Source organism: Ahaetulla prasina, chromosome 2 (genome assembly GCF_028640845.1).
Source record: "Ahaetulla prasina isolate Xishuangbanna chromosome 2, ASM2864084v1, whole genome shotgun sequence".
Lineage (NCBI taxonomy): Eukaryota > Metazoa > Chordata > Lepidosauria > Squamata > Colubridae > Ahaetulla > Ahaetulla prasina.
This window is the reverse complement of record NC_080540.1, coordinates 19,253,333-19,277,815: the sequence shown is the minus strand read 5'-3', so window position 1 is coordinate 19,277,815 and position 24,483 is coordinate 19,253,333. Positions and strand designations below refer to the sequence as shown.

The window sequence follows — 24,483 nt, the reverse complement described above, 5'->3', positions numbered from 1 at the left end:
TCTGGGAGTTGAAGTCCACAAGTCTTAAAGGGACCAAGGTTGGAGACCCCTGCTCTGAAGAGCTTAGATAATTCAAGAAATAAGTAACATTTATAGGATCACTGTATTCCCAAGAACAGAAGGGACAGTTTTCAAGTCACCCTTTCAAGATATTCTTCTCAGGTCAATTGGTATGAAGAGGTTCTAGTTCTAAGGGCTGTTTATACTCAGCGTCTGATGCATCTCATTGCAGTATTCAACAAGTCAGAAAGCATTGATGGATTCCAGTTGTCCTGATACCATTTTTTTTTTCATTGTGGCAATGTCCTGGTGAAACCTCTCACCATGTTCATCAATGAATGCACCTAGATTTTGGGGAAAGAAGTCCAAGTATGAATGCAGAAAATGAATCTTCAATGATATGTTGCACTTCATGATCTTGTATGCTGTAAGGAGTTTGTCAACCAGCAGAATGAATATAGTTCGTTGCCGTGTCGTTGCCAAGAACATTCTTATCAACATCCTTGAATGCTTTCCAGGTGATTTTCTCTGGCCCCACTAACACACATCTTCAAACAATTTGTTACTGACGACATATCTGATCTGTGGACCAACAAAAATACCTTTCTTAATCTTGACATCAGTTATTGTTGGGAACATCTGTCTCAAAATAAGGAAAACCATCACTTTCCTTGTTCATCATTGTCATAGCATCTTTCATCAGTCTGAGTTTGATGTGGAGTGGAGGCAATAATAACTGCTGGATCAACAAGAGGTTCATCTGCCATGTTTTTCAGTCCTGGAACCAAATTCTTTCAGCGTGGCCATTTCTCTTTAATGTAATGCAGAATCTCTTGCACAGCTGTCCCAATTGCATATGTAAAGTTCATTGTTCAAGGTCCAATTCCAGGCAGCCGAGGCATGCTTTTTAGAATACTACAGATATCCAAGTCGTATTCAACTGTTTCACTCGTATCTGCAGCATGGCGAACAGGTGCTGACGGTTGTACATTGCCTTTGTGTAAAAACAGAAGATTGTCTATAGAACAGTACACGATACATTAAATTACAGGTTATTTTTGCAATTAGCAACCAAAAATCTGTAAGATAACACCCAAAAGTTTTCAGGGAGCAAAATTTGTGTTGTCTAGTGAAATCAACGTTTAAAATTTGGCAGACAAACAAGCAGGTAAAGGTATAAGAAATCTGTTATGAAATAAGCCAAACACAGGATTGTGTTTGATCTTGGGGGGCCTGGGTCAGCTCAACATCACTCGTGTCAGGGCGCCTGTGGTAGACCAAGTGCTCTGCCAGCGAAAACAAGCTCCCAAACTCCATTTTCAGCTGCGACGGTTTTCTGCAACCCTCTGCCAGCGAAAACGGGCTCCCAAGCTCTGCTTTCAGCTGCAACAGCCTCCTGCAACCCTCTGCCAACAAAAATGGAGCTCAGGAAGGTCACGGGCAGCCCTCCCAAGCTTCCTTTTTGTCAGTGTGTGTGAGAGTTCATGACTGGAAGAAACATGGCAACAAGGTCAGCCAATGAAGAGATATGGCAACTGGATCAGCTAATGAGGGCTGTTTGGAAACTGAAACTCTGCTTGTGTTTGCATGTATTTGCTACCATGTTGGAAAACCTACTTTTGGTATTGTATATTTACTTCCTGTGTTCTATTATATATAAAGAGAAGTTATTGAATCCTGCTGAATCAAGTTACTTGTGTGTGCTTTCTGGATGTGACTGCTGCTGCAAACTCAGAGGCACTGCAGGCTGGTCCTTTGCTATTTCCAGGGCAGCCTCGCGGGCCAGATCTAAGCACCCCATGGGCCGGATCCGGCCCCTGGGCCTTGAGTTTGACATCCCTGATATAAGCCAATGTGGCAGCTGGACTCTTGAGTTTTCTGAGGCAATGCTCTTTATTTACAAATAGTTTAAACTGGGACAACATGACTAGTTCAATTTGCCTTCCAAATTTGGTACCTTCCCAAATAGCAAATTCCCGAATTCTCAGGAATACATCTGTAAAATAACACGATTGTGAAAAGACTGATTTATATTAGCTGTTATTTCACAGCATTGTACGGCAGATCACTAGAGGTATTGGAAGATCCAGTTGACAACCTTTCTGATTAAGGATTTTTGCCCCAAAATATAACTCAAGAGATACAGCACTTCTGGACTGCACAACCTTTCTTAGAAAACCTGGAAATGTGCCACATTCTCCAGAAACATAAACATTTGGAGGTGTACCCCCACAGGGGCAGCCGGAGGAAGCAGGCAGCCTCCTAGTAAATGAGCACTGTGTAATGGTTTAAATGCCCATGAGGATTATTTAGTGATTGGGCAAGTACAGATAGTCCTCGCTTAAGAATTCATCTAGTGACTGTTCAAAAAATACAGGCCTCCCGGGGTCTCCCCCATCCCCTGAGGCACTCTGCACTCCACTTAATGCATTCCACTTAACGACCATGCCTGGGAAAGCCAGGATGCAGCCATAAAGTCAGGCCATGTATATAAGTGACCTGCTTAATGGCCTTGACTTGAACCAAAATTCCAGACTCAACCATGGTTGTAAGTTGAGGATTACCTGTAACCATTTTCCAAGGTCTGTCAGATTCCAGATCAAAAGGAGTAGTTCCCACCCCCTTAAAGCTCTTCCCATCCACATGGAGAAAATACTGGAGGCAGCATCATAACTCACCTTTGAGGCTCTTAATAATTTTGCGCAGGACAAAGTATTGTCTTGGGAAATTGTCGAAATTTTTTTCCAGCTCAATGGAGACCTGACTTGACCTGTGGGCTTGCGCCTCTTCACATCTGCATGGAAAAGAACAGAGCAACTGGGTAAAATCCAATCAATCTCAACTCTCAGAATGCACCCCACTTTTTTCTTTTAACACCAGCCTATCTCTGCCTAGACAGCACACTAAAAAGCAGAGACATCACCCTGCCAACAAAAGTGCATAGAGTCAAGGCTATGGTTTTCCCAGTTGCAATGTATGGCTGTGAAGGTTGGACCATAAGAAAGGCTGAGTGCCAAAGAATCAAGGCCTTTGAACTCTGGTGCTGGAGAAGACTCCTGCGAGTCTCTTGGACTGCAAGGCGAACAAACCGGTCAGTCCTAGAGGAGATCAACCCTGACAGCTCTTTAGAAGGCCAGATCCTGAAGATGAAACTGAAATACTTTGGCCACCTAATGAGAAGGAAGGACTCACTGGAGAAGAGCCTAATGCTGGGAAAGATTGAGGGCAAAAGAAGAAAGGGATGACAGAGAACGAGGTGGCTGGATGGAGTCACTGAAGCAGTAGGCCTGAGCTTAAATGACTCCAGAGGATGGTATAGAACAGGAAGGTCTGGAGGAATGTTGTCCATGGGGTTGTGATGGGTCGGACACAACTTCACAACTAACAACAACAATCCCTGCCTAAATAAGGCTCTACCTGCCCTCCTTGTCAAAGCTGATAAACATGCCACATTACTGAAACAACTTTTGCTGCCAGTGCAGGTAATTTTGATTTGTAACAGTTCACTTAGTGACAGTTCAAAGTGACAACAGCACTGAAAAAAAATGATTTATGACTGTTTTTCACACTTACAACCCCTGCACCACCCCCTTGATCAAAATTTGGACGCTTGGCAACTGGCATGTGTTTATGACAGTTGCCGCGTCCTGAGGTCGTGTGATCCCTTTTTCTGACCTCTAGGTTCAAGGGGGAAGCCCGATTCACTTAACAATTGTGTTACTAACGTAACTTAACAATTGTCCCAAGAAGGGTCGTAAAATGGGAGGGGGCAGTTACTTAACACCTGTCCCGCTGAGCAACAGAAACTTTGAGCTCAATTGCAGTCATAAGTCGAGGACTACTTATAATCAAGCTGGATCGAGGAAGATCTGATAAGCTACACCTGGTGAGCAAACCTCTGTTTTACATCTACACCTGTACTGAACTGAATTTCAGAGTAATCCTATTGTGGCCAAAGACACAGAAACATAGAAACCTGATGGCAGAAAAAGACCTGCTAGTCCAGAGGTCTTCAAACTTGGCAGCTTTAAGACTTGTGGATTTCAACTCCCAGAATTCTCCAGCCAGCTATGCTATGCTGGCTGGAGAATTCTGAGAGTTGAAGTCCACAAATCTTAAAGCTGCCAAGTTTGAAGACCTCTGGACTAGTCCATCAAGTCTGCCCTTTGAGGTTTTTTTGTTTGTTTTTACTTTATTTATAATAAGAGCTCAATGTTGTATGCTTACAGATAACATCAAAACAGACGGTACAAACTATTCTTAATAATTTATTGTAAATAACATTCATATTAAGCCAAATGGTATTATTTTTTTAAATGGTCCCAAGATGCAATTCAAAGCCCAAGTAACATAGTAAATGTCACTAAAGACTGAATCCTGGTGTAAAATATCCCACCTTAACGTCATTTAAAAAAATAAATGAATGAATTAAAAACATGGTGTCAATATAGGAAAACATACGCATTTCTCCAGATACTCAACTTCGACCTTCCATTTTTAAGTTAGTTGTGTTGCTTCACTGATGGTAGCAGTAACAATCTTGCCAGCCTCTATAAGAAGCAGCAACTGAACTGTCCAATTCATTGAAAAGGAATTTGTTCCTTACCTCTCAAATGTGCTCCTCACGTCCTGCAAAAAAGACAGGAAATAATATTAAGATTTCATCTGATCTTAGGAGATTCCGCACATTAAATTAAAAAAATCCCATGGGCATAGGAAGTTGTGCACCCAAAGGATTGGCGCGTTGCATAAGGATCCCCATCAACTTATTCTGTCCTCTCACGGCATGTTTGCAGAGTTAGCAACCAACACATTTGAACAGGAAGCTACAAGAACTACACAAATTGGCACTCGCAAAACCACAGAAATGAGCTCTAGCCTTATCAACCATCAAATAAATATCAGCCGAAAGAGGATGTACACAGGAAACAAGACAGGCTTACACAACCTTGACAAGCAACCTAAAGCTGGCATTTGAAAAATCACTTCAAATGAAAGAAAACTGCAATTTTGAAGCTGCTGCAGCAGTAGCAGACACTCAAAACTAATCAAAATTACTCTGTGTGATCATGTAATATTGGTCCTTTTATTTCAATCACTTTTTCTAGCCATACACACTTTTTTAAAGAAGTAAATAACAGCTTGTACTTCTTGAGCCTTCTAAGGGAAGGAATAAACACTTTGGCATAAGGTTAGAATTACAAAGATGGAAGGGTCCAAGATTCCTATTAAATGCTGCCAAGAATGCTGGACTAGGACTAAGGGAGACCTGACTCAACCCCTCCCACCCACCCACATAAAACCTCAATTTATTCTTTACATCGTTCAATTTAATTGTCCATATAAACCCACTGTAAAAATGCAGGTAGACCTCAACTTATAACCAAAATTGGGACTAGAGTTTCTAGTTATGGGGCAAGTTATACATTGTTGCAGTCATAAGTTGAGAAATCCACATGGCCGGATCCAATTTTTTTAACCGTTTTTATGGTGGCTGTTAAGCAAATCACACAGTCGTTAAGTGAATCCATTTTCTCAATTTTTTTTTGTCAAAAATGAGCAAAAGAAAAAAACTTCACAAATCTCAGCCACATGATTGCAGGATACTGCAACTGTTTGTGATAGTCACTTGTCAAGCACCAAAAAATGTGGTAATGTGACTGTAGCCTGGTGCAACATTTTACCACAGCTGGAAAAGCATTAATGGGCTGTAAACCACCCTTTCCAAGGCCACTATAATTTCAAACGGTCATTAAATGTCCAGTCATAACTCGAGACTACCTAGAAGCAGCTAGGCTAGGCAGGCAATTACGGGTGCAGTCTTGAGTTCTTGAAAAGTTGATATATTCTCAGAAAGCATTTTCCTGTGGAAATGTCTTAAAATCGCCCAGATTTTTCCCTCTGATTCTAAACCCACTTTTTGTTATATGCCAAAACAATTTGAATTATACCAGAAATGCCCAGTTTCATCCCAGAATACACTTCGTTCGCTGATTCACAGACAGAAGCACTTAAAATTCCTGAGGGGAGCACTTAAAATACCTGGAGCATGTCCATGCTTGACTGCAAACATTTTTCCTCGATTTCAGTGATAAGGCTGTTGAGGGCAATCCGTTGTTCTGACAGCACCGTCACATTTTCTTTCAACTTCTGTAAGATTTCCTTCTCCTCGTTTTCTAGGCTTTGCATTATTAAGTCCTGCTCGTCGGCTAGAAAGAGGTGTAGCTCCTCAAACTCATGAACAATGACGTGACGACGGTCCTCAACCTTCCGCTGCAGATATGTAAGAAGAAAAGGTTGGATAATATTGGGGGGGGAAAAAAACATTTCTACGCTTTGTTTCTTGAGCTTCTTGGACGGACCAGTTATTTTTAATAAGCTTTAGTACTATTGTTACTTTTCTGGATGTTCTTAATGCCCCTAAATATCTTTGAAGAATTTACATTCGGACTCCTTTCAGAGAAATTTTCTTTACAGGTAGTCCACAACTTACTACCACAAACAACTGGGGACAGAATTTCCATTGTTAAGCAAGGCAGTTGTTAAGCGGGTTGATTTGATGACCTCTCTGCCATGGTTAGGCAAATCACTGCCATGGTTAAGTGAATCACCTGGTTGTTAAAGAGAAACCAACTTCTCTGGGAAGATTGCAAATGGCAATCACGTCACCCCTGGAAATGACAACCATTGTAAATATATGCTGGTTGCCAAGCGCCTGAATTCTCTTCATGTGACTGTGAGGACACTCGGACGGTTGTATTTATGAGGACCGGTTAAAACTCTTCTTTTTTTTTTCAGTGCCATTTTAACTCTGAACGATCACTGAATGAATGGTTTGTAAATCAAGGACTCCTTGTATTGTTACTATTTGGAATATTACTTTTAAAACATTTCTGAAACCGGGAGAGGCCTTTCTTATCTGACCTGGGTATCATTTAAGGATTTGGTTTACCAACTTGCCTTGCGTTGAGGACCTGTATACTGCACGAATCAAGAAGAGGGCCGTGAAAATATTTGCAGATCCCTCGCATCCTGGACATAAACTGTTTCAACTCCTACCCTCAAAACGACGCTATAGAGCACTGCACACCAGAACAACTAGACACAAGAACAGTTTTTTCCCAAAGGCCATCACTCTGCTAAACAAATAATTCCCTCAACACTGTCAGACTATTTACTGAATCTGCACTACTATTAATCGTTTCATAGTTCCCATCACCAATCTCTTTCCACTTATGACTGTATGACTATAACTTGTTGCTGGCAATCCTTATGATTTATATTGATATATTGATCATCAATTGTGTTGTAAATGTTGTACCTTGATGAACGTATCTTTTCTTTTATGTACACTGAGAGCATATGCACCAAGACAAATTCCTTGTGTGTCCAATCACACTTGGCCAATAAAATTCTATTCTATTCTATTCTATTCTATTCTATTCTATTCTAATGTCATAAGCGCTCTCAGCTGTTAAGAAAAATATATAAATTTTAAAGTGGGGACAGAGGTACAAAAGGCTGAAGTTTAACATTACATTTTAAAACTGTTTTTCTTTTGGCTATGGTGAAGAATTAAATTAAGAATAAATACTCTGCCCTTCGACAGTGAACAGAGGACTCAACACTTGCCTTGAGTTCCCCAGCCTTCTTTTCTTCTCGGGATTTGCAGCGGGCGATCTCTTGCAATTTCTTTTCCAATGGCCCCAAACATCTCTGCATCTTTTCCTGAATTAAAGAACAAAAACAAAAACAAAAGTATCGTATCTGAGTCAAGAGTCTGCAAAGGTAGCTAAGAGAATGAATTTCAGAGCCTACAACTGCTCTGGGAAAATGCACATACAAGCACAGCAGCGGATAGGAAGCATCAGAGCATGGAGAAAACTAGCTGTCAAGGTTCCAAGTAATGAACCCAACCAATTCAGCAATTCTGAGACTTTTAGCTTTCTCAAAGAACTGCTTTACTGAGTACATCATTTTGGCACAGTTGAAAAACAAACCAGCTGGGGCTCATCCCCCTCATTTTCAGTATAATTAAAAATTAGACAGCTCCCTCCCTCCTGGTCACATTGTCCGATTATGTGTTCTGGCATCTCTTTGGGTGATCTCTTCCAGTCTCTGGCCGGCACCTGGTAGGATGACCTTGGTTGCTACAAGATAGTAAGTTGTTGATGTCTGGTCTGACATTCCAAAGCTCCCTCCTCCCCACAAAGTGTGTGAAGCTGAGAAATGGAGAAGATTGTTGCGACAGGATCCACTCGCTACAGTAAATCTCAACACTGATTATCAAAGCTCAGGGAAGACATTTCATTAGATAATATGTTAAAAGATGCCAACCGAGGTCTTATGGCAATTCCTGTTGGCTACAAGAGCAGCAGCACACACCCAAAAGAGGACATGGAGCCTAGTGGAAACCTCTCCATACTTAGAGGAGCTTCTGGGTCTTCACATAGGTAGACTCCATGTCCTCTTTTAGGTGTGTGCTTCTGCTCCTGTAGCCAAGCAGTTCTAGGACGACGGCATCTGCGTATGTATCAGTTCATTAACAACAGGAATTGTCATTGGCATCTACTGGCATCTTTTAACGTATTATTTAATGAAACTTCTTCCCTGAGCCTTGATAATCATCGGTGTTGAGAGGTTACTGTAGCTAATGTGAAGCTTCTGGGTCTTGAGTATGGAGAGGTTTCCACCCCAAGTCCAACTACAGAGACTACATTTCCATGAAAAAACGGGCCTGTTTTTGGCCTCCCAAGTCCCCGGGAGCCACTCTGCAGGCCTCCCAAACACTCTGCGCATCCCATTTTTGCACTCCCCAGCCCCCAGGAGCACTTTGCAGGCCTCCCAAACCGTCTACGCCAGAGGTGGGTTTCAGCAGGTTCTGACCAGTTCTGGAGAACCGGTAGCGGAAATTTTGAGTAGTTCGGAGAACCGGTAGTAAAAATTCTGACTGGCCCCGCCCCCATCTATTCTCTGTCTCCTGAGTCCCAGCTGATCAGGAGGAAATGGGGATCTTGCAGTATCCTTCCCCTGGAGTGGGGTAGGAATGGAGATTTTACAGTATTCTTTCCCTGCTACGCCCACAGAACCGGTAGTAAAAAATTTTGAAACCCACCACTGCTCTGCGCATCCCGTTTTTGTGAAAAAACAGAGCCTGCAGAGTGCTCCTGGGGGCTGGGTAGGGCAAAAACCGGACATGCAGAGGCCAAAAACTATTTTATTTCTTGTTTTCCTCTTTGAAAACTTGGTGAGACTTATATTCCGGTGCATCTTATAGTCTGAAAAATACAGTGTATATACCAGCCAGAAAGAGGGTAGGCTGTGACAGTAATATCATGGAAGGAAGAGTGTGAGAATCTGGAGAAGTGCCAGCACCTGGAAGAGGAACTAGAGGGCATGTGGACAGTAAAGGCAAAAATAGCCTCAGTGGTGGTATTTTCATCTAGTACCACTTTTCTCTTACACACTGATGCATTTAATGTAACTGATACTGATACAACCAGCCTCTTCCCACAGAGCTAATAGAAGAGGCCTCTGTGGCTCAGACTGCTAAGACAGTCTGTTATTAACACAGCTGCTTGCAATTACGGCAGGTTCAAGTCCCACCAGGCCCAAGGTTGACTCACCCTTCCATCCTTTATAAGGTAGGTAAAATGAGGACCCAGATTGTTGGGGGCAATAAGTTGACTTTGTATATAAATATACAAATAGGATGAAGACTATTGCTAACATAGTGTAAGCCGCCCTGAGTCTTCGGGGAAGGGCGGGATATAAATGCAAAAAAAAAAAGAGGAGCCCAAATGAGATTGCCAAGCAAAAGTAGGCATTCGGGGGGAATACTGAGATTTGAAGAAATACAAAAATAAATCTCAAAACTTAACAGCTGCTCAAAGGCCACCAGGAGCTACTGAATACTTGAACATCAGGGTGTTTTTTTTTTGGGGGGGGGGGATAAAAAAAACAAAAACAAATGGAGGGCAAGTCTGAAACAAAATGCCCTTAACAGTTTAAAATTGGGGATTTGTTGTTCACAAGCACCCAAAAACTCGGAAGACAAAACCTCTGGTCCCGGCGACTGACCCAGATCGGGTCCTGCAACATTATCCTGGGACACATATATATTTGCATTCATTCGTGAGTTTAATGTCGCCTCTCAGACGAGCACTTTCTAGCTATGTGGGAACCGCAGAGCTGCAAACCAGCCTGAAAAGGCCACCTTCACTGAGGCGCCAATACTCTCTGGAGCAGGGGTCTCCAACCTTGGCAACTTTAAGACTTGTGGACTTCAACTCCCAAAGTTGAAGTCCACAAGTCTTAAAGTTGCCAAGGTTGGAGACCCCTGCTCTGGAGCATCCTGGATTAGAAAAGATTGTTCTAAGATACTTCAAAAGAAGACGTGATCACCAACACTCTTATTACAGAACAGGCTCTGAATATCATTTTTTTAAAACAAAATATTTCAGACTAGAACCAAATCAAAACAAGAAGATATACCAATACTAGGCAAACTCATTTGATACAGAACCCAAGAAAAGAAGAGAGATACAGGTAGTCATCAACTTATGACCATAATGGAGCCTGCCGATTATGGATGTAAGTCGTGATCATCGTAAAGTGGGTTGTCGCATGACTGACAAAATTTTATGGCATTTGGGGGGGGGGGGCGGCAGAGGCTTTTAATCCTATGGCAAACGCTGCAGAAGTTAAGCGAATCCATTGTTCTCTATGGGGCGTTTTTTGCGGTGGCGCAGTGGTTAGAATGCAGTGTTGCAGGCTAACTCTGCCCATTGCCAGGAGTTCGATCTTGACTGGCTCCAGGTTGACTCAGCCTTCCAATCTTCCGAGGTTGGTAAAATGAGGAGCCAGGTTGTTGGGGGGGGGGAGAGGGCGAGGGGGGCAATATGCTGACTCTGTAAATTGCTTAGAGAGGGATGTAAGCACCATGAAGTGGTATATAAGTCTAAGTGCTATTGCTGCATGTCGATTTCTGGCAAAAAAAATTGTAAGTTGTGATCACGTGACCGTGGGATGCTGCTAACCAGTGGTGGGTTTCAAAAAATGTTTACTACTGGTTCTGTGCGTTTGGCTTAGTGGGCATGGCTTGGTGGGCGTGGCAGGGGAAGGATACTGTAAAATCTCCATTCCCTCCTCACTCCCGGGAAAAGTTACTGCAAAATCCCCATTTCCTCCCGATCAGCTGGGACTCGGGAGGCAGAGAATAAATGGGGACGGGGCCAGTCAGAATTTTTACTAACAGTTCGCCAAATTACTCAAAATTTCCACTACCGGTTCTCCAGAACTGGTCAGAACCTGCTGAAACCCACCTCTGCTGCTAACAGCCCAAAATGGGGTCATGTGATCAGAGGAGATGGGCAGCACCCATTACGACACTGAACAGTCGCCAAACAAGCAGTTATAAGTCAAGGACTACCTGTATATCATCCCACTGCTGGTGATCTTTTACTCCTCCCTCTTGGTTGTACGAAAGCTCTGCACCCATGATGTGCCAATGCCATCATCCTACCTTGTATTCCTGTGCGGCATCATCCAAGGACACGACTGTGTGGGAACGGTGTTGGTGGGAGATCTCGCAGGCTAAGCAAACCGCCTCCTGGTCTTCCTTGCAGAAGAGGCGAAGCACTTCGTTATGCTTCTCGCATAAGTTCTCATCCCGTATCTTGCGCTTATTGGTGACCTGGAGTTGCTTGGCAATCTCGACCATGTTGCCAAGTTGCCGGTTGGGCTTCAGAGAGCGGTGGCGGAAAGTCTTACGGCACACAGGGCAAGGGAAGTCTCGGTTCAAATCCTCCCACCAGCGGGTGATGCACACCCGGCAGAAGTTGTGGCCGCAATCGATGATCACAGGGTCTTTCAGGTACTCCAGACAGACAGAACAGCTGGCTTCCACTTGGAGGTTCTCCAGAGGGTTTGTGGTGGCCATGGCTCCTGTAACACAGAAGGGAAGGAACATTTTAGTCAGAATCAACCAAGTTTAATATTTTATTATATAGACCAGGGGTCTCCAACCTTGGCAACTTTAAGCCTGGAGGACTTCAACTCCCAGAATTCCCCAGCCAGCTTTGTTTTGCTTTGATTCAGCTTTGATTCTGGGAGTTGAAGTCCACCAGGCTTAAAGTTGCCAAGGTTGGAGATCCCTGGTATAGATATCCCATCCTTTCTCTAGAAAACTCTGGAAAAGCTTATCTGTGCTCTTCATGTAAGACACTGAAAGATTCTGATGGCAAATGGAAATTGGTCCTTCCCTGAATTTGGGAGATTGGATGGTCCCCAACTTACAACCACAACCGAGCCCAAAACTTCTGTTGCTAAGTGAGCTTTGCCCCACTTTATGATGTTTCTTGCCACACTTGTTAAATGAATCACTGCAATGGTTACGTTAGTAACACGACTGTTAAGTGAATCTGGCTTCCCCACTGACTCTGCTTGTCAGAAGGTTGCCAAAGGGGATCACATGACCCTGGGATGCTTGTTGCCAAGCGGCCAAATTTTGATTGTGTGACTGTGGGGCTCCTGCAATGGCCGTTAAGCCTGAAAAAGCTGCTCTTCTCAGTACAGTTGTAACTTTGAACGGTCACTAAACAAATGGTTGTACCCATGTTTTCCCAAAAATAAGACCCTGTCTTATATTTTTTGAACCCTGAAATAAGTGCTTGGCCTTATTTTCAGGGAGGTCTTATTATTTTGGGGCGCATGAAGCAAGATGGGGCTCTTCTTGCCGTCTTACCTGATTTCCAGCTCTGCGTTTAAATATTTTCGGGGGGGGGGGAGGCTTATTTTAGCACATGCACTCAAAAGCCCTATTGGGCTTATTATCAGGGGATGCCTTATGTCAGTTTTGGAAGACAATTTTCTTTTTTTGCTTCTTAACTGCCACATATTTTAGCTGGGGAAGTTGGGAGGGGGTTGTTGTTGGAGCGATAGAAAATTAGTCATAACAACATTCCCCATTCATCCTGCGTCTGATGGAGACTGCCAGGAGATTGTATCCAATTGAGTGTGAAGAGTTGATTGGACAATGTGATGAACTTGTGGTTGTGGGGCAGGGCTGTGAACTGTCAACTGGGTGTGGAAAACCTGGAAGCTTTCAATTTCGGGTTCTCCCAGCTGTGCCAACATGACATCTCTAATAAATTGGAACTTTGAGGAACCTCAAGCCTCAGAGCTTTATTTTGTTGGGGGTGTTCCTTGGAACCCTGACATCTTATTTTCGGGGGAACAGGGTAAGTCGAGGGCTACCTGTCCCTCCTCTGAAATTCAAAGAGGTTTCACTTCAAAAAAGTCAATACCAACAAAGATGATAGCTGAGGCGGACATCCTACCAACTAGCACAACAGGACTGTGAAGGATTTAGATCAGGGTCCCCAAACTTGGCAGCTCTGTGGACTTCAACTCCCAGAATTCTCCAGCCAGCTAATTCTGGGAGTTGAAATCCACAAGTTTCACAAGCTGCCAAGTCTTCAAGTCTTGAGAAGCCAAGAAACGGATGGCACAACTGCTAATAAACCTTCTAAAGCAAGGGTGTCAAACTCAAGGCTGGATCTGGCCCTTAGGGTGCTTAGATCTGGGCTGCCCTCGAAACAACGATGGACCAGCCTGTGGTGCCTCTTCTAGCAAAAGGAGAGCTCAAGAAGGCTGCGTGCAGCCTGCCCAGACTTTCGGCTGCAACAGCCTTTTACAACCCTCTGCCAGCGAAAACGGAGCTCTGGGAAGGCTGCATGTGGGTCCCCCCAGAGTCGGTTTTCGCTGACAAAGGGCTGCAGGAGGCTGTCACTGCCGAAAACAAAGCCTCAACGAGTGATGTGGAGCTGGCCATGCCCCTGTCCACCAGAGGTCAAACACATCCCTGATGTGACCCTCAATCAAATTGAGTTTGACACCCCTGTTCTAAAGATATCAGAAGCTAGAGAACTGTTAGGGTTCCGACTGACAAACCCAAGCAAGCCAGCAAGTAGAAATGATCAGCTCTCTTTAAGCATAACTTTTTTGAGTGCTTCATTTCCACATGCATGAAGCAAAACCAAAGCTATTTTCCTGCAATTTTCACACAATTAAAGGATACTTCCCTTCCCCACCTCTTTAGCACAGGTCACATGGCCCAAATTAAATGTTCTGGAATCTCCAAGTCTCTGGTCAACACCCGCTGAGATGACCTTGGTTCTCCCTGGACAATCTCTTGTTGATGTCTGGGCTAACATTCCAAACCTCTCCCCTCCCCTTCCCACTCCATACTGTATGCAAGCTGAGAAACGAAAAGATGGCTGGGGCAGCACAGACGTGTTTCAAAATTGATATGGGTATCCAGAATTCTAAATGGGCCAATTCAGGGCACCTCCAAAAATGGGGAAAGTTCAAGGGACCAATATTAATCCACCTTTTTAAATTTTATCTCCTCGGTTATTGGTCAAAGTAGTGTACAATCACATTACTGTAGACCTGCAAGGGATTCAGATCCGGCTGCCAAAAAGATGAAAATAATATCAACCAGGACCACCTTCCCTTGAACAGGATATTATGCAACCTCTACTGCATTTCTAGGAAACACCATTCAAAGAACCAAAAAAAAATAATCCAGAGCATTCTACAGTAAATCTACATAATGAAGCAATTAGCCGACAAAATACACAACCAACTTCTACTCTAGTTTTGCACTGAGCAGTCAAAATTTCCAAACCAGCTATAAAAACGTGACTGAGCCAAAGGAGTTTCTCTAGTACAGGCGTGTCAACCTCGATTTCATTGAGGGCCACATCAGGATTGTGTTTGACCTCGAGGGGCTAGAGTGGGTATGGCGAGTTCGATGTCACTCATGTCAGGGGCACCTGTGGTTGCCTGAGCGCTCTGCCAGCGAAAAATGGCTCCTGAGCTCCATTTTCGGCTGCGACGGCCTCCTGCAACCCTCTGCCAGCGAAAACGGAGCTCGGGAGGACCCATGTGCAGTCCTCCCATTTTCACTGGCAGAGGCACCGCGGGCCAGTTCTAAGCATCCCACCCTTGAGTTTGATAACCCTGCTCTAGAACATCTCTTGATTACCCAATTCCCTCACTATGGAAACTATAAGCTGAGTTGCACTCACATCAAACTCTGTTAATCTGGCCTTAGCAATGAGGAAGGAGGTAGCAGAATGTCTATCATACCCTACAGCAAGACTATTACAAGCTAATATTCCACCCCTACGTGAGATTAGACTATTGGGTAACTGTGATCAATGGCTTTAACAATACCCTACCTGTTTGATTCATCTGGAGCTGATCGATTATCACAGGCATCTTCTTCTTTGGACAGGAGTGTGGATAGTCGAGCTTTATCCACAGGAGATGAGGAATGAAAGCAGCCCAAACATTGAGGACGTTTCCTTTTGTTTCTTCTTTAACACCAATTTATCTTGCAAAATAAGATATTTCTTGTATTATCTGTTTATCTGGTCATGCCAAAAAGAAAACAAAATTAAAATGAATCAATACGGTACTTCATAGTCACCAAACAGCTTCTATAGCTCAAAGCACATTAAATATATTATCTACTAACCTTAAAGAACACCAATACAGATAGTACTCAACTTACAACCGCAAGGGAGCCCAAAATTGTCATTACTAAGTTATGAGCATTTTTAAACTTTTCTGCCACAGTTGTTAAATGAATCACTGCAGTTATTAAGTGAATCTGGCTTCCCGCATTGACTTGGCTTGTCGGCAGCTGGATAGGAAGGTTACAAATGGTGACCACATGAACCTGGGACCGTGCAATTATCATAAATAATTAAGCCGCCTTGAGTCGCCATGTGTGAGTAGATGGCAATATTTTTTTTAAAAAAAATAAATGAATACATGCCAGTTGCCAAGTGCTCAGATTTTGATCATGTGACTCTGGGGATGCTGTAATGGTCATAAATGTGAAAACTGGTCATAAATCACTTTTTTTCAATGTGGCTGTAACTTCGAACCATCACTAAATGAACAGTGGTTAAGTCAAGGATGTGTTAAGTTTACATTATTTCACCCAAATTGCAAATGTCTCCCTGACCTAAAAGTAATTCCTGGTTCAAGAAAAATCTGAATTCACAATAATTTGACTTAAAAAAGGATACATTACAGAGATTTTGTAGAAATCCCTGATCATTATTAGGATTTTCCTAGACAATCAGTGATATTGTCAAAAGTGTAAGGCTGTTCAATAACTGCAAAGGATACCGATGCTACTATTCTAAATGTGTTCTAACAACACGATTCCTTTCCATAGCACAGAAAGTACAATATATTTACTGCAGGAAAAACCGAAGCCAGAGCTATTTGTGTCATGGTCAACAAGTGGCTAATATCCCAAATTGGTTGAAAACAGTGAGCACTTTTTGCTTACCAGAAGAGGGCTTACAACAGGGCAAACTTTGTGTCAGCTTTGGAAGCCATACTAGGCCGGAAGCTTCCGTGCTGCCACTTTCTCATGTGTGGGAAAGTAGGAGGGGAGATTTAGTAGAGGGGCCCATAAGACATATTAACATTCTTCCTGCCAGTCAAGGTCAGGCCATGACTTCATCTGGAGGAGTGGTGGGAGTGATGTCTTGAGATGGTCAGCAGAGGGGTCAGAGGGTGGTTTTGGAGTTTGTTTTACTGAGGGGAAACCCGGATCTCTGAGATTTGGATTTCCCCAGATGTGCTATCTTAGTAAAGAACTTTGCAAGATGCGTGCTTTGGAGTTTTTACTTGGGGAGGGGGTTTTCTGGAACGCTGACATTTTGGTTTAGGCCAGGGGTTGGCAGCCTTAAATACTCAAAGACCCACAAAGGCCCTAACCGGAAGCCCCCCCCCATTCAATTCTGGAGCCAACCTGAAGTCCGGTTTCCCCCACCATAGCCTGTCCTCCTAGCATGCCCTCCTTTTTCCTCTACCGGTCCTAACTGAAAGCCCTATCAATTGTGGAGCTGACTGCTGACAGGGAGCCGCAGCAGAGGGATGAAAGAGCCACATGTGGCTCCAGAGCCGCAGGTTGCTGACCCCTAGTTTAGGCATCTAAACAATTGATGATATGCCAAATATTCCATCCGCTTTCTAAATTTCACTTCCAAAAAAGGCTGCCTTTTTTTAATTTGCCTTTGCTCCCTTTCCTTCAGAATGTTGTACTTGTGTGAAAGCAACAAAGTTTGTCACCTTTGGTCTATTGAGATACAGATTTATTCCAATCCCCTGAAACAGGGGTCTCCAACCTTGGCAACTTTAAGCCTGGTGGACTTCAACTCCCTGAATTCCCCAGCCAGCTTTGCTGGCTGGGGGATTCTGGGAGTTGAAGTCCTCCAGACTTAAAGTTGCTAAGTTTGGAGACCCCTGCTCTGAAGAACACAGAACAACCTGCTTCCTAAAATAGCAGTTTCTCTGCCCAGAGACCCTCTTTACTTGAAGTAGAAGAAATTATCCTCTCCCTCAACAGAGTTACAACGGCACCGAAAATGTGACTTATGACCATTTTACAAACTTACGACTGTTGCAGCATCTCCATGGTCATGTCATCAAAACTCATATGCTTGGCAACTGACTCATGTTTATGACGGTCCCAGGGTTATGAGATTTACCTTTTGCGACCTTCTGACCAGAAAAGTTAATGGAGAAGCCAGATTCACTTCACAACCGTGTTACTTACTTAATAACGGCAATGATTCACTTAACAGCTGTGGCAAGAAATGTTGTAAAATGGGGCAAGATTCGCTTAACAACTGTCTTGCTTTGCAATAGAAATTTTAGGCTCAATTGTGGTCGTAACTCAAGGACTACTTTCGTTTCACCAGTATTCCGATAGCACCACGTGGTCCTCTAGCACCGTCCTCTTAGAAAAGAACCACGGGTGAGTGGGTGCTTATCTGTGGCGAAGGGGCAGGGAAGGAGGCTTGATCCAGCGCATTTAATGCTCTAGCGCAGGGCTCTCCAACCTTGGCAACTTTAAGACTTGTGGACTTCAGCTCCCAGAATTCCCCAGGGAGTTGGCTAGGTGGGAAATTCTGGGAGTTGAAGTCCACAAGTCTTAAAGTTGCCAAGGTTGGAGAGCCCTGCTCTAGCAGGTTTGAGAAAGCGGCTTCGTCCTTTTCAGATCCAGGACAGCCCCGCCAGCAGACGAGAGAGAACCCAACAACCCCAGAAGAAAAAATAGGAGTCATCTACAGGATACAATGTAAGGACTGCAACCATTGCTATGTAGGACAGGAGTATCATTGAGGGCCGCATCAGGGCTGTGTTTGACCTCAAGGGGCCGGGTAGGCATGGCCAGTTTGACGTCACTTGTGTTGGGGGCGCTTGTGATGGCCCGAGCGCTTTGCCAGCGGAGGCGCCATGGGCCAGTCCTTTGCTGTTTCCAGGGCAGCCATGCGGGCCAGATCTAAGCATCCCGTGGGCCAGATCCAGCCTTCAGGCCTTGAGTTTGTCACCCCTGATGTAAAACAAACAGGCAGAAGACTGGCACAAACACCAACCAGGGTCAGAAGACATGATGAAAATTCCTTAATCTCAAAAAACAGAGACAGATTTAACCACAGTTTAAATTGGGAAAATGTGACCATCCTAGACCAAGCCAAGTCCAAAAATGCCAGGGAATTTCTAGAAGCTTGGCACTCTGACAAACCAGCCGTCAATAGACACATAGACATGCAAAAGAGACAATCAACCAGCCAAAAAGGAACAAAAAGACCCAAGCACCTCCCCACCAGCAGTCAGCACCTGGATCAGCACAGATTAGATTAACTCCAAGACCACAGTCAAGTAAACAATACCTCAATCAGGAAACTGCCAAAAGAGCCAACAGCAAACAGCCCAACCAAAGAATCTCTAAAAGACCACCTCCACTAACTCTGACAGGCAAGTCACTAGAATATAAACTGAGAGCAAACCTGACTCTTGACTAGCACGGATGATATTACCTAGTAATGAAAAGTCTATAAGAAAACAATCAAGCTGAAAGAACACCAAGGACTCCTAGAGAATTTATCTTTCTAGAGATTACAGCATGGATCTTTCCAGGAAGAACTCCAGAAACCAACTCCTTCTGGCTTTTACCACTCCCTTCCAGCTTGGATTCTCTCCAGCTTTTCCACACTAGAAAGCCTCTCAGACAGGACCGGAAAATGGCTTCTTAAAATTATGCATTCTCCTATGCTAATCCAGTAGGGATGTGGTAGCTCAGTGGCTAAGATGCTGAGCTTGTCAATCGAAAGGTCAGCAGTTCAAATCCCTAGTGCCCCTTAACGGGGTGAGCTCCCGTTACTTGTCCCAGCTTTTGCCAACCTAGCAGTTCGAAAGCACGTAAAAAATACACGTAGAAAAATAGGGACCATCTTTGGTGGGAAGGAAACAGCGTTCAGTGTGTCTTTGGCCTTTAGTCATGCCGGCCACATGACCACGGAGATGTCTTTGGACATCCCTGGCTCTTCGGCTTTGAAACGGAGATGAGCACCACCTCTTAAAAGTCCGGAACGACTAGCACATATGTACTATCCAGCATTTTCCAATTACTGCACTGAGAATGGTTTGGGAATTAAGTTCCCAGCCTAGCTGGAATGTTTAAAAAGGCTTTGGGTAAGAATGTAACTACCATCTTTTATGTCAAACACACATCTTGTCAGGCAAGCCACCAGAATATAAACTAAGAGCAAACCACAGTCCTTACTAGCACTGATGATGTTACCCAGTTTCGGTAAGGAAAAGTCTATAAGAGAACAATCAAGCTGAGAGAACACCAAGGATTCCTAGATAATTATCTTGTAGAGATTGAAGCACGGATCTTTCCAGGAAGAGCTCAAGACACAGACTCTTTCCAGCTTTTACCAGTCCCTTCCAGCTTGGATTCCCTCCGGCTTTTCCACACTAGAAAGCCTCTCAGACAGGGCTAGGACACTTCTGAACTTATTCTAACCTGAAAATTTCTTTTTAAAATTATACACTCTCGTATGCTGTATACTAAGTCCAACATTCAATCCAATTACTGCTTTGCCAATGGCTTGGGAATTAAGTTCCCAGCCTAGTTGGGAAATTTAAAAAGGCTTTGGGTAAGAACGCAACTATACCATCTTTTATGTCAAAAAAAAAAAAAGACATCTAGGACTCCTAGATAATAATCTTGTAGAGACTGGAGCATGGATCTTTCCAGGAAGAGCTCCAGAAATGGACTCGTTCCAGCTTTTATCAGTCCCAGTTTGGATTCCCTCCAGCTTTTCCACACTAGAAAGCAGACAGGACTTCTGACCTTACCCTAACCTGAAAATTGCTTCTTAAAATTATGCTAGATCAGCATTCTCCAATTACTGCTCAGCAAATGGTTTGGGAACTAAGTTCCCCCCCCCGCCCCGCCCCGCCTTATTTGAGATGTTTAAAAAGGCTTTGGGTAAGAATGCAACTATTATCTTTTATGTCAAAAAAAAAAAAAAAGACATCTTGGGACTCCTAGATAATAATCTTGTAGAGATTATGCAAATTATGCATGGATCTTTCCAGGAAGAGCTCCAGAAATGGACTCTTTCCAGCTTTTATCAGTCCCAGCTTGGATTCTCTCCAGCTTTTCCATATAGAAAGCAGACAGGACAAGGACACTGCTGACCTTATTCAAACCTGAAAATTGCTTCTTAAAATTATGCTAGATCAGCATTCAATCCTCTGCCAATGGTTTGGGAATTAAGTTCCCAGCCTTAGTTGGGATGTTTAAAAAGGCTTTGGGTAAGAACGCAACTACTACCTTTTATGTCAAAAAACAACAACAACCAACACACATCTTGGTCGGGCAAGATTAGAATATAAACCGAGAGCAAACCCCACTCCTTGCCGTACTAGATCGCACTGGTGATGTTAGTTTACGTAAAGAAAAAGTCTCAATAGGAGAACAGCCAAAGCTCAGAGAGCACCAAGGATTTCAATCCTCAGCTCCACAATCCTCTCCTTTTATTAGCAAGTAAAAACTAGTTACTTTTATTAGCAGCAATTTCAAAGGTTTGAAACGGAAATCGACCTACCTTCCCCGTGTGAAAAAATCACGCGCGGCCGAGTCAGAGGAGAAGCGGCCGCGGCCGCTGCGCTGCCCGCGCAGGAAAGACTGGAGCCCTCGGAAGGTCCAACGAGGCGGGGAAAGGCGGGACTGCCATGGGGCTGGACCGGACGCGGCTGGCTAGACAGCTGCCATCAGGCCCCGGCCAGCAGCCCAGGCCTGAGAGTCCTCCTCCGGCTCCTCCGGCTCTTCCCGCTCCCTCATCTGCCGAAGCCTCGGTCCCCGCGGCCGGCAATCGGACTCCCTGCACGGCCTAGCCCGCCCGCAGCCGCCCTCATCTCTCTCTCCCCCGACGCAGAATACTCTCCGCTCTGGCGTCACCGGAAGCGACTCTTCTAGCCCCGCGGAGACCATGGGATCCCCGCGAGGCCGGTTCTGCTCTCCGACTCTATGGTGAGGAGGACTCTTGGGCTTTTTTTTTTAAATCGAGGATCACAGTCGCAAGCCCTTTCCTGGGTGCCTAAGTTCAAGGAGTTCTTCCGGCTGGCCATAGACTCGCACTTATAGACTTATAAAGGAATGTGAACTTCTGGGATCCCTTTGATGGGGGGATCCATCACTCTCTATCCATCACTCTCCATCACTCTACACTCTCCCCCCGCCCCGACATACTCTCTCTCTCTCTCTCGGGGTAGGGTAGGGAGGATTTTTAGAATAGAATAGAATAGAATAGAATAGAATAGAATAGAATAGAATAGAATAGAATTTTTTATTGACCAAGTGTGATTGGACACACAAGGAATTTGTCTTGGTGCATACACTCTCAGTGTACATCAAAGAAAAAATACGTTCACCAAGAATCATAAGGTTCAACACGTAATGATAGTCAGAGGGAACAAATAAGCAATCAGGATACAACATCAATATTTTAGGGCGCAAGAGAGAAAATCTGCAACGAAGACTTCAACTCCCAGAATTCCTCAGCCAGCCATGCCGAAGGAATCTCACATTCCGAATTGCCTTAGATGGCAGGGCGTTTCGGACAGTGTTTTTTTTCAACTTCGGGAATTTGCTGTTTTTAAAGAGGTATGGACTTCAAATCCCAGAGTGCTCTCCAACGAGCTTGCTGGCTGGGGAATTCTGGGAGTTGAAGTCCGCCTCTCTTTAAAAATTCCCAAGGATGTAAAACGCTGATTTATATAAAATGTTGGTCTTTGCGGATTTTACCATAGCCGTCTGCAGTAAGCCAACACGGTTTATGCGATGCAACTGGGAAGAGAAACCTGGGCAAAACCGTGTAAACCTCCGTTCAGTTCACAAATCTTAAAAGTTGCCAAGTTTGGAGAGCCCTTGCTTTAAAGACAAGAGCCACTGCGCCAGCAGATGAGGAAGCAAAGCGCCCGTGGCTAAGGGAGGCATGAAGACAAACGTTCCGCTTGACACGCCAAAAGAGCACCCAAGGAACTCTCTCATTTCAACCCTGAGCTACAAATATTCTTCTTTATTGAGACTTTTTTCTGAACGGCACTCAGCCTTCGGGCGATGCAAATGTTGATGCTTGAATAGAATAGAAATAGAAATAGAAATAGAAATAGAATAGAATAGAATAGAATAGAATAGAATAGAATTTTTTATTGGCCAAGTGTGATTGGACACACAAGGAATTTGTCTTGGTGCATATTTAGGCGTTCTCCTGGATGCACGGCTGTCTTTAGAAGACCATTTGACAGCCGTCGCCAGGGGAGCTTTTCATCAGGTTCGCCTGATTTGCCAATTGCGCCCTTTCCTGGACCAGGATGCATTATGCACGGTCACTCATGCCCTCGTCACTTCCCGTCTGGATTACTGCAATGCTCTCTACATGGGGCTCCCCTTGAGGAGCACCCGGAGGCTCCAACTGGTGCAGAATGCGGCCGCGCAGGGGATTGAGGGAGCTCCTCGTAGCTCCCTTGTAACACCTCTCCTGCGCAGGCTTCATTGGTTGCCGGTGGTCTTCCGGGTGCACTTCAAGGTGTTGGTTATCACCTTTAAAGCGCTCCATGGCATTGGACCGGGATATTTACGGGACTGCCTGCTGCCGACAGTTACCTCCCATTGTCCGATACGTGCAGTGCGCGCCCACAGGGAGGGTCTTCTTAGGGTGCTGTCGGCTAGTCAATGTTGGCTGGCGGCCCACAGGGGAAGGGCGTTCTCTGTGGGGGGCCCGGCTTTATGGAATGAGCTGCCGGTGGGACTCCGTTTCCTCCCTGATCTCTGGACCTTTAAGCGCGAGCTCAAGACTTTCTTTTTTCACCAAGTGGTGCTGGCCTGATTGATTTTAGTATGGGGGTTTTAGTGGGTTTTAATAGAGTTTTTACCAAGGTTTTAGTTTTGATGAATTTTAGCTAATATTTTAAGTTACAGCGATTGAATCAGTTTTTTAAATTTGATAGTGTATTTTAAATTTGTTGGGATTTTTGTCGTTTTATTGATTGTACACCGCCCTGAGTCTTCGGAGAAGGGCGGTATAAAAATCTGAATAAATAAATAAATAAATAAATAAATAAATAAATAAATAAATAAATAAATAAATAAATAAATATGCTCTCAGTGTACATAAAAAAAAAGATTCCTTCATCAAGGTACAACATTTACAACACAAATGATGGTCATAGGGTACAATTTAACACTTAATGATACAACACTTAATGATAAGCATAGGGTACAAATAAGCAATCAGGAACAATCAATATCAATATAAATCATAAGCACGGATGCCAAGACTTCCCAGCACGCAAGAAGTAGCATACTTAGGGCAGTGGTGAAATTCTTTTTTTTTTTACTACCTGTTCTGTGAGCATGGTATGGCTTGGTGGGCGTGGCAGGGGAAGGATACTGCAAAATCCCCATTCCCACCCCACTCCTGGGGGAAGGATCTTGCAAAATCTCCATCCCCACCCAACTCTGGGGCCAGCCAGAGGTGGTATTTGCCAGTTCTCCAAACTACTCAAAATTTCCGCTATTGGTTCTCCAGAACCTGCTGCATTTCAGCTCTGCTTAGCGGTGGAAAATAGAAGCCTAAACTAATTTAATGGATGTTCTGAGCTGTAATAGGATAAAGCAGCATGCTGGCTGTAAGAAGCTATGAGCGATTTTTTTTCCATGCGTGCTGACTTTACGCACAAGGGTTAACCAGAGACGAGAAACCTCTCATCTGACTCACTCTTTACATCAAACCCGATCAAAGCGCAGATGGAAAACGGCAACCGCCGCTCAATTGCCCACAAAGGAGCAAGAATTTGACCAGGGAAGAAACCTTCAGGGGCTTCGTGAGGGGTGACAAAGGCAGGGATGCCCCCGGATTGGGGGTACATTTGCCGGTGGGGAGGCCGGCATGTGTTTTGAAAGACTGAGGATTGTTCGAGTCACCGTGTAGCACCGTGTATATTTCTGAGAAATATACAACCTATCTGGGTGCTTTGCTTTCTTTTATTCGATTCTGATCCCGCCTTTCCAGTCCGTCACTAGGGCTT

General features: G+C 44.2%; 1 protein-coding gene across 1 annotated transcript in view; it reads right to left on the bottom strand.

The window, feature by feature from the left end:
• TRIM39 (tripartite motif containing 39) overlaps positions 1 to 21,314 on the bottom strand; it is a 30,307-nt gene extending 8,993 nt beyond the window's left edge. The window contains exons 1-7 of the mRNA XM_058169090.1: positions 21,000 to 21,314; positions 15,249 to 15,440; positions 11,525 to 11,946; positions 7,633 to 7,728; positions 6,043 to 6,273; positions 4,607 to 4,629; positions 2,679 to 2,794 (exon numbers count right to left, since the gene is read on the bottom strand). Coding sequence (XP_058025073.1) covers positions 2,679 to 2,794; positions 4,607 to 4,629; positions 6,043 to 6,273; positions 7,633 to 7,728; positions 11,525 to 11,946; positions 15,249 to 15,288 — 928 coding nt within the window. The 5' untranslated portion in view covers positions 15,289 to 15,440; positions 21,000 to 21,314. The remainder of the gene's footprint in view (positions 1 to 2,678; positions 2,795 to 4,606; positions 4,630 to 6,042; positions 6,274 to 7,632; positions 7,729 to 11,524; positions 11,947 to 15,248; positions 15,441 to 20,999) is intronic.
• Between the last annotated feature and the right edge of the window lie 3,169 nt (positions 21,315 to 24,483).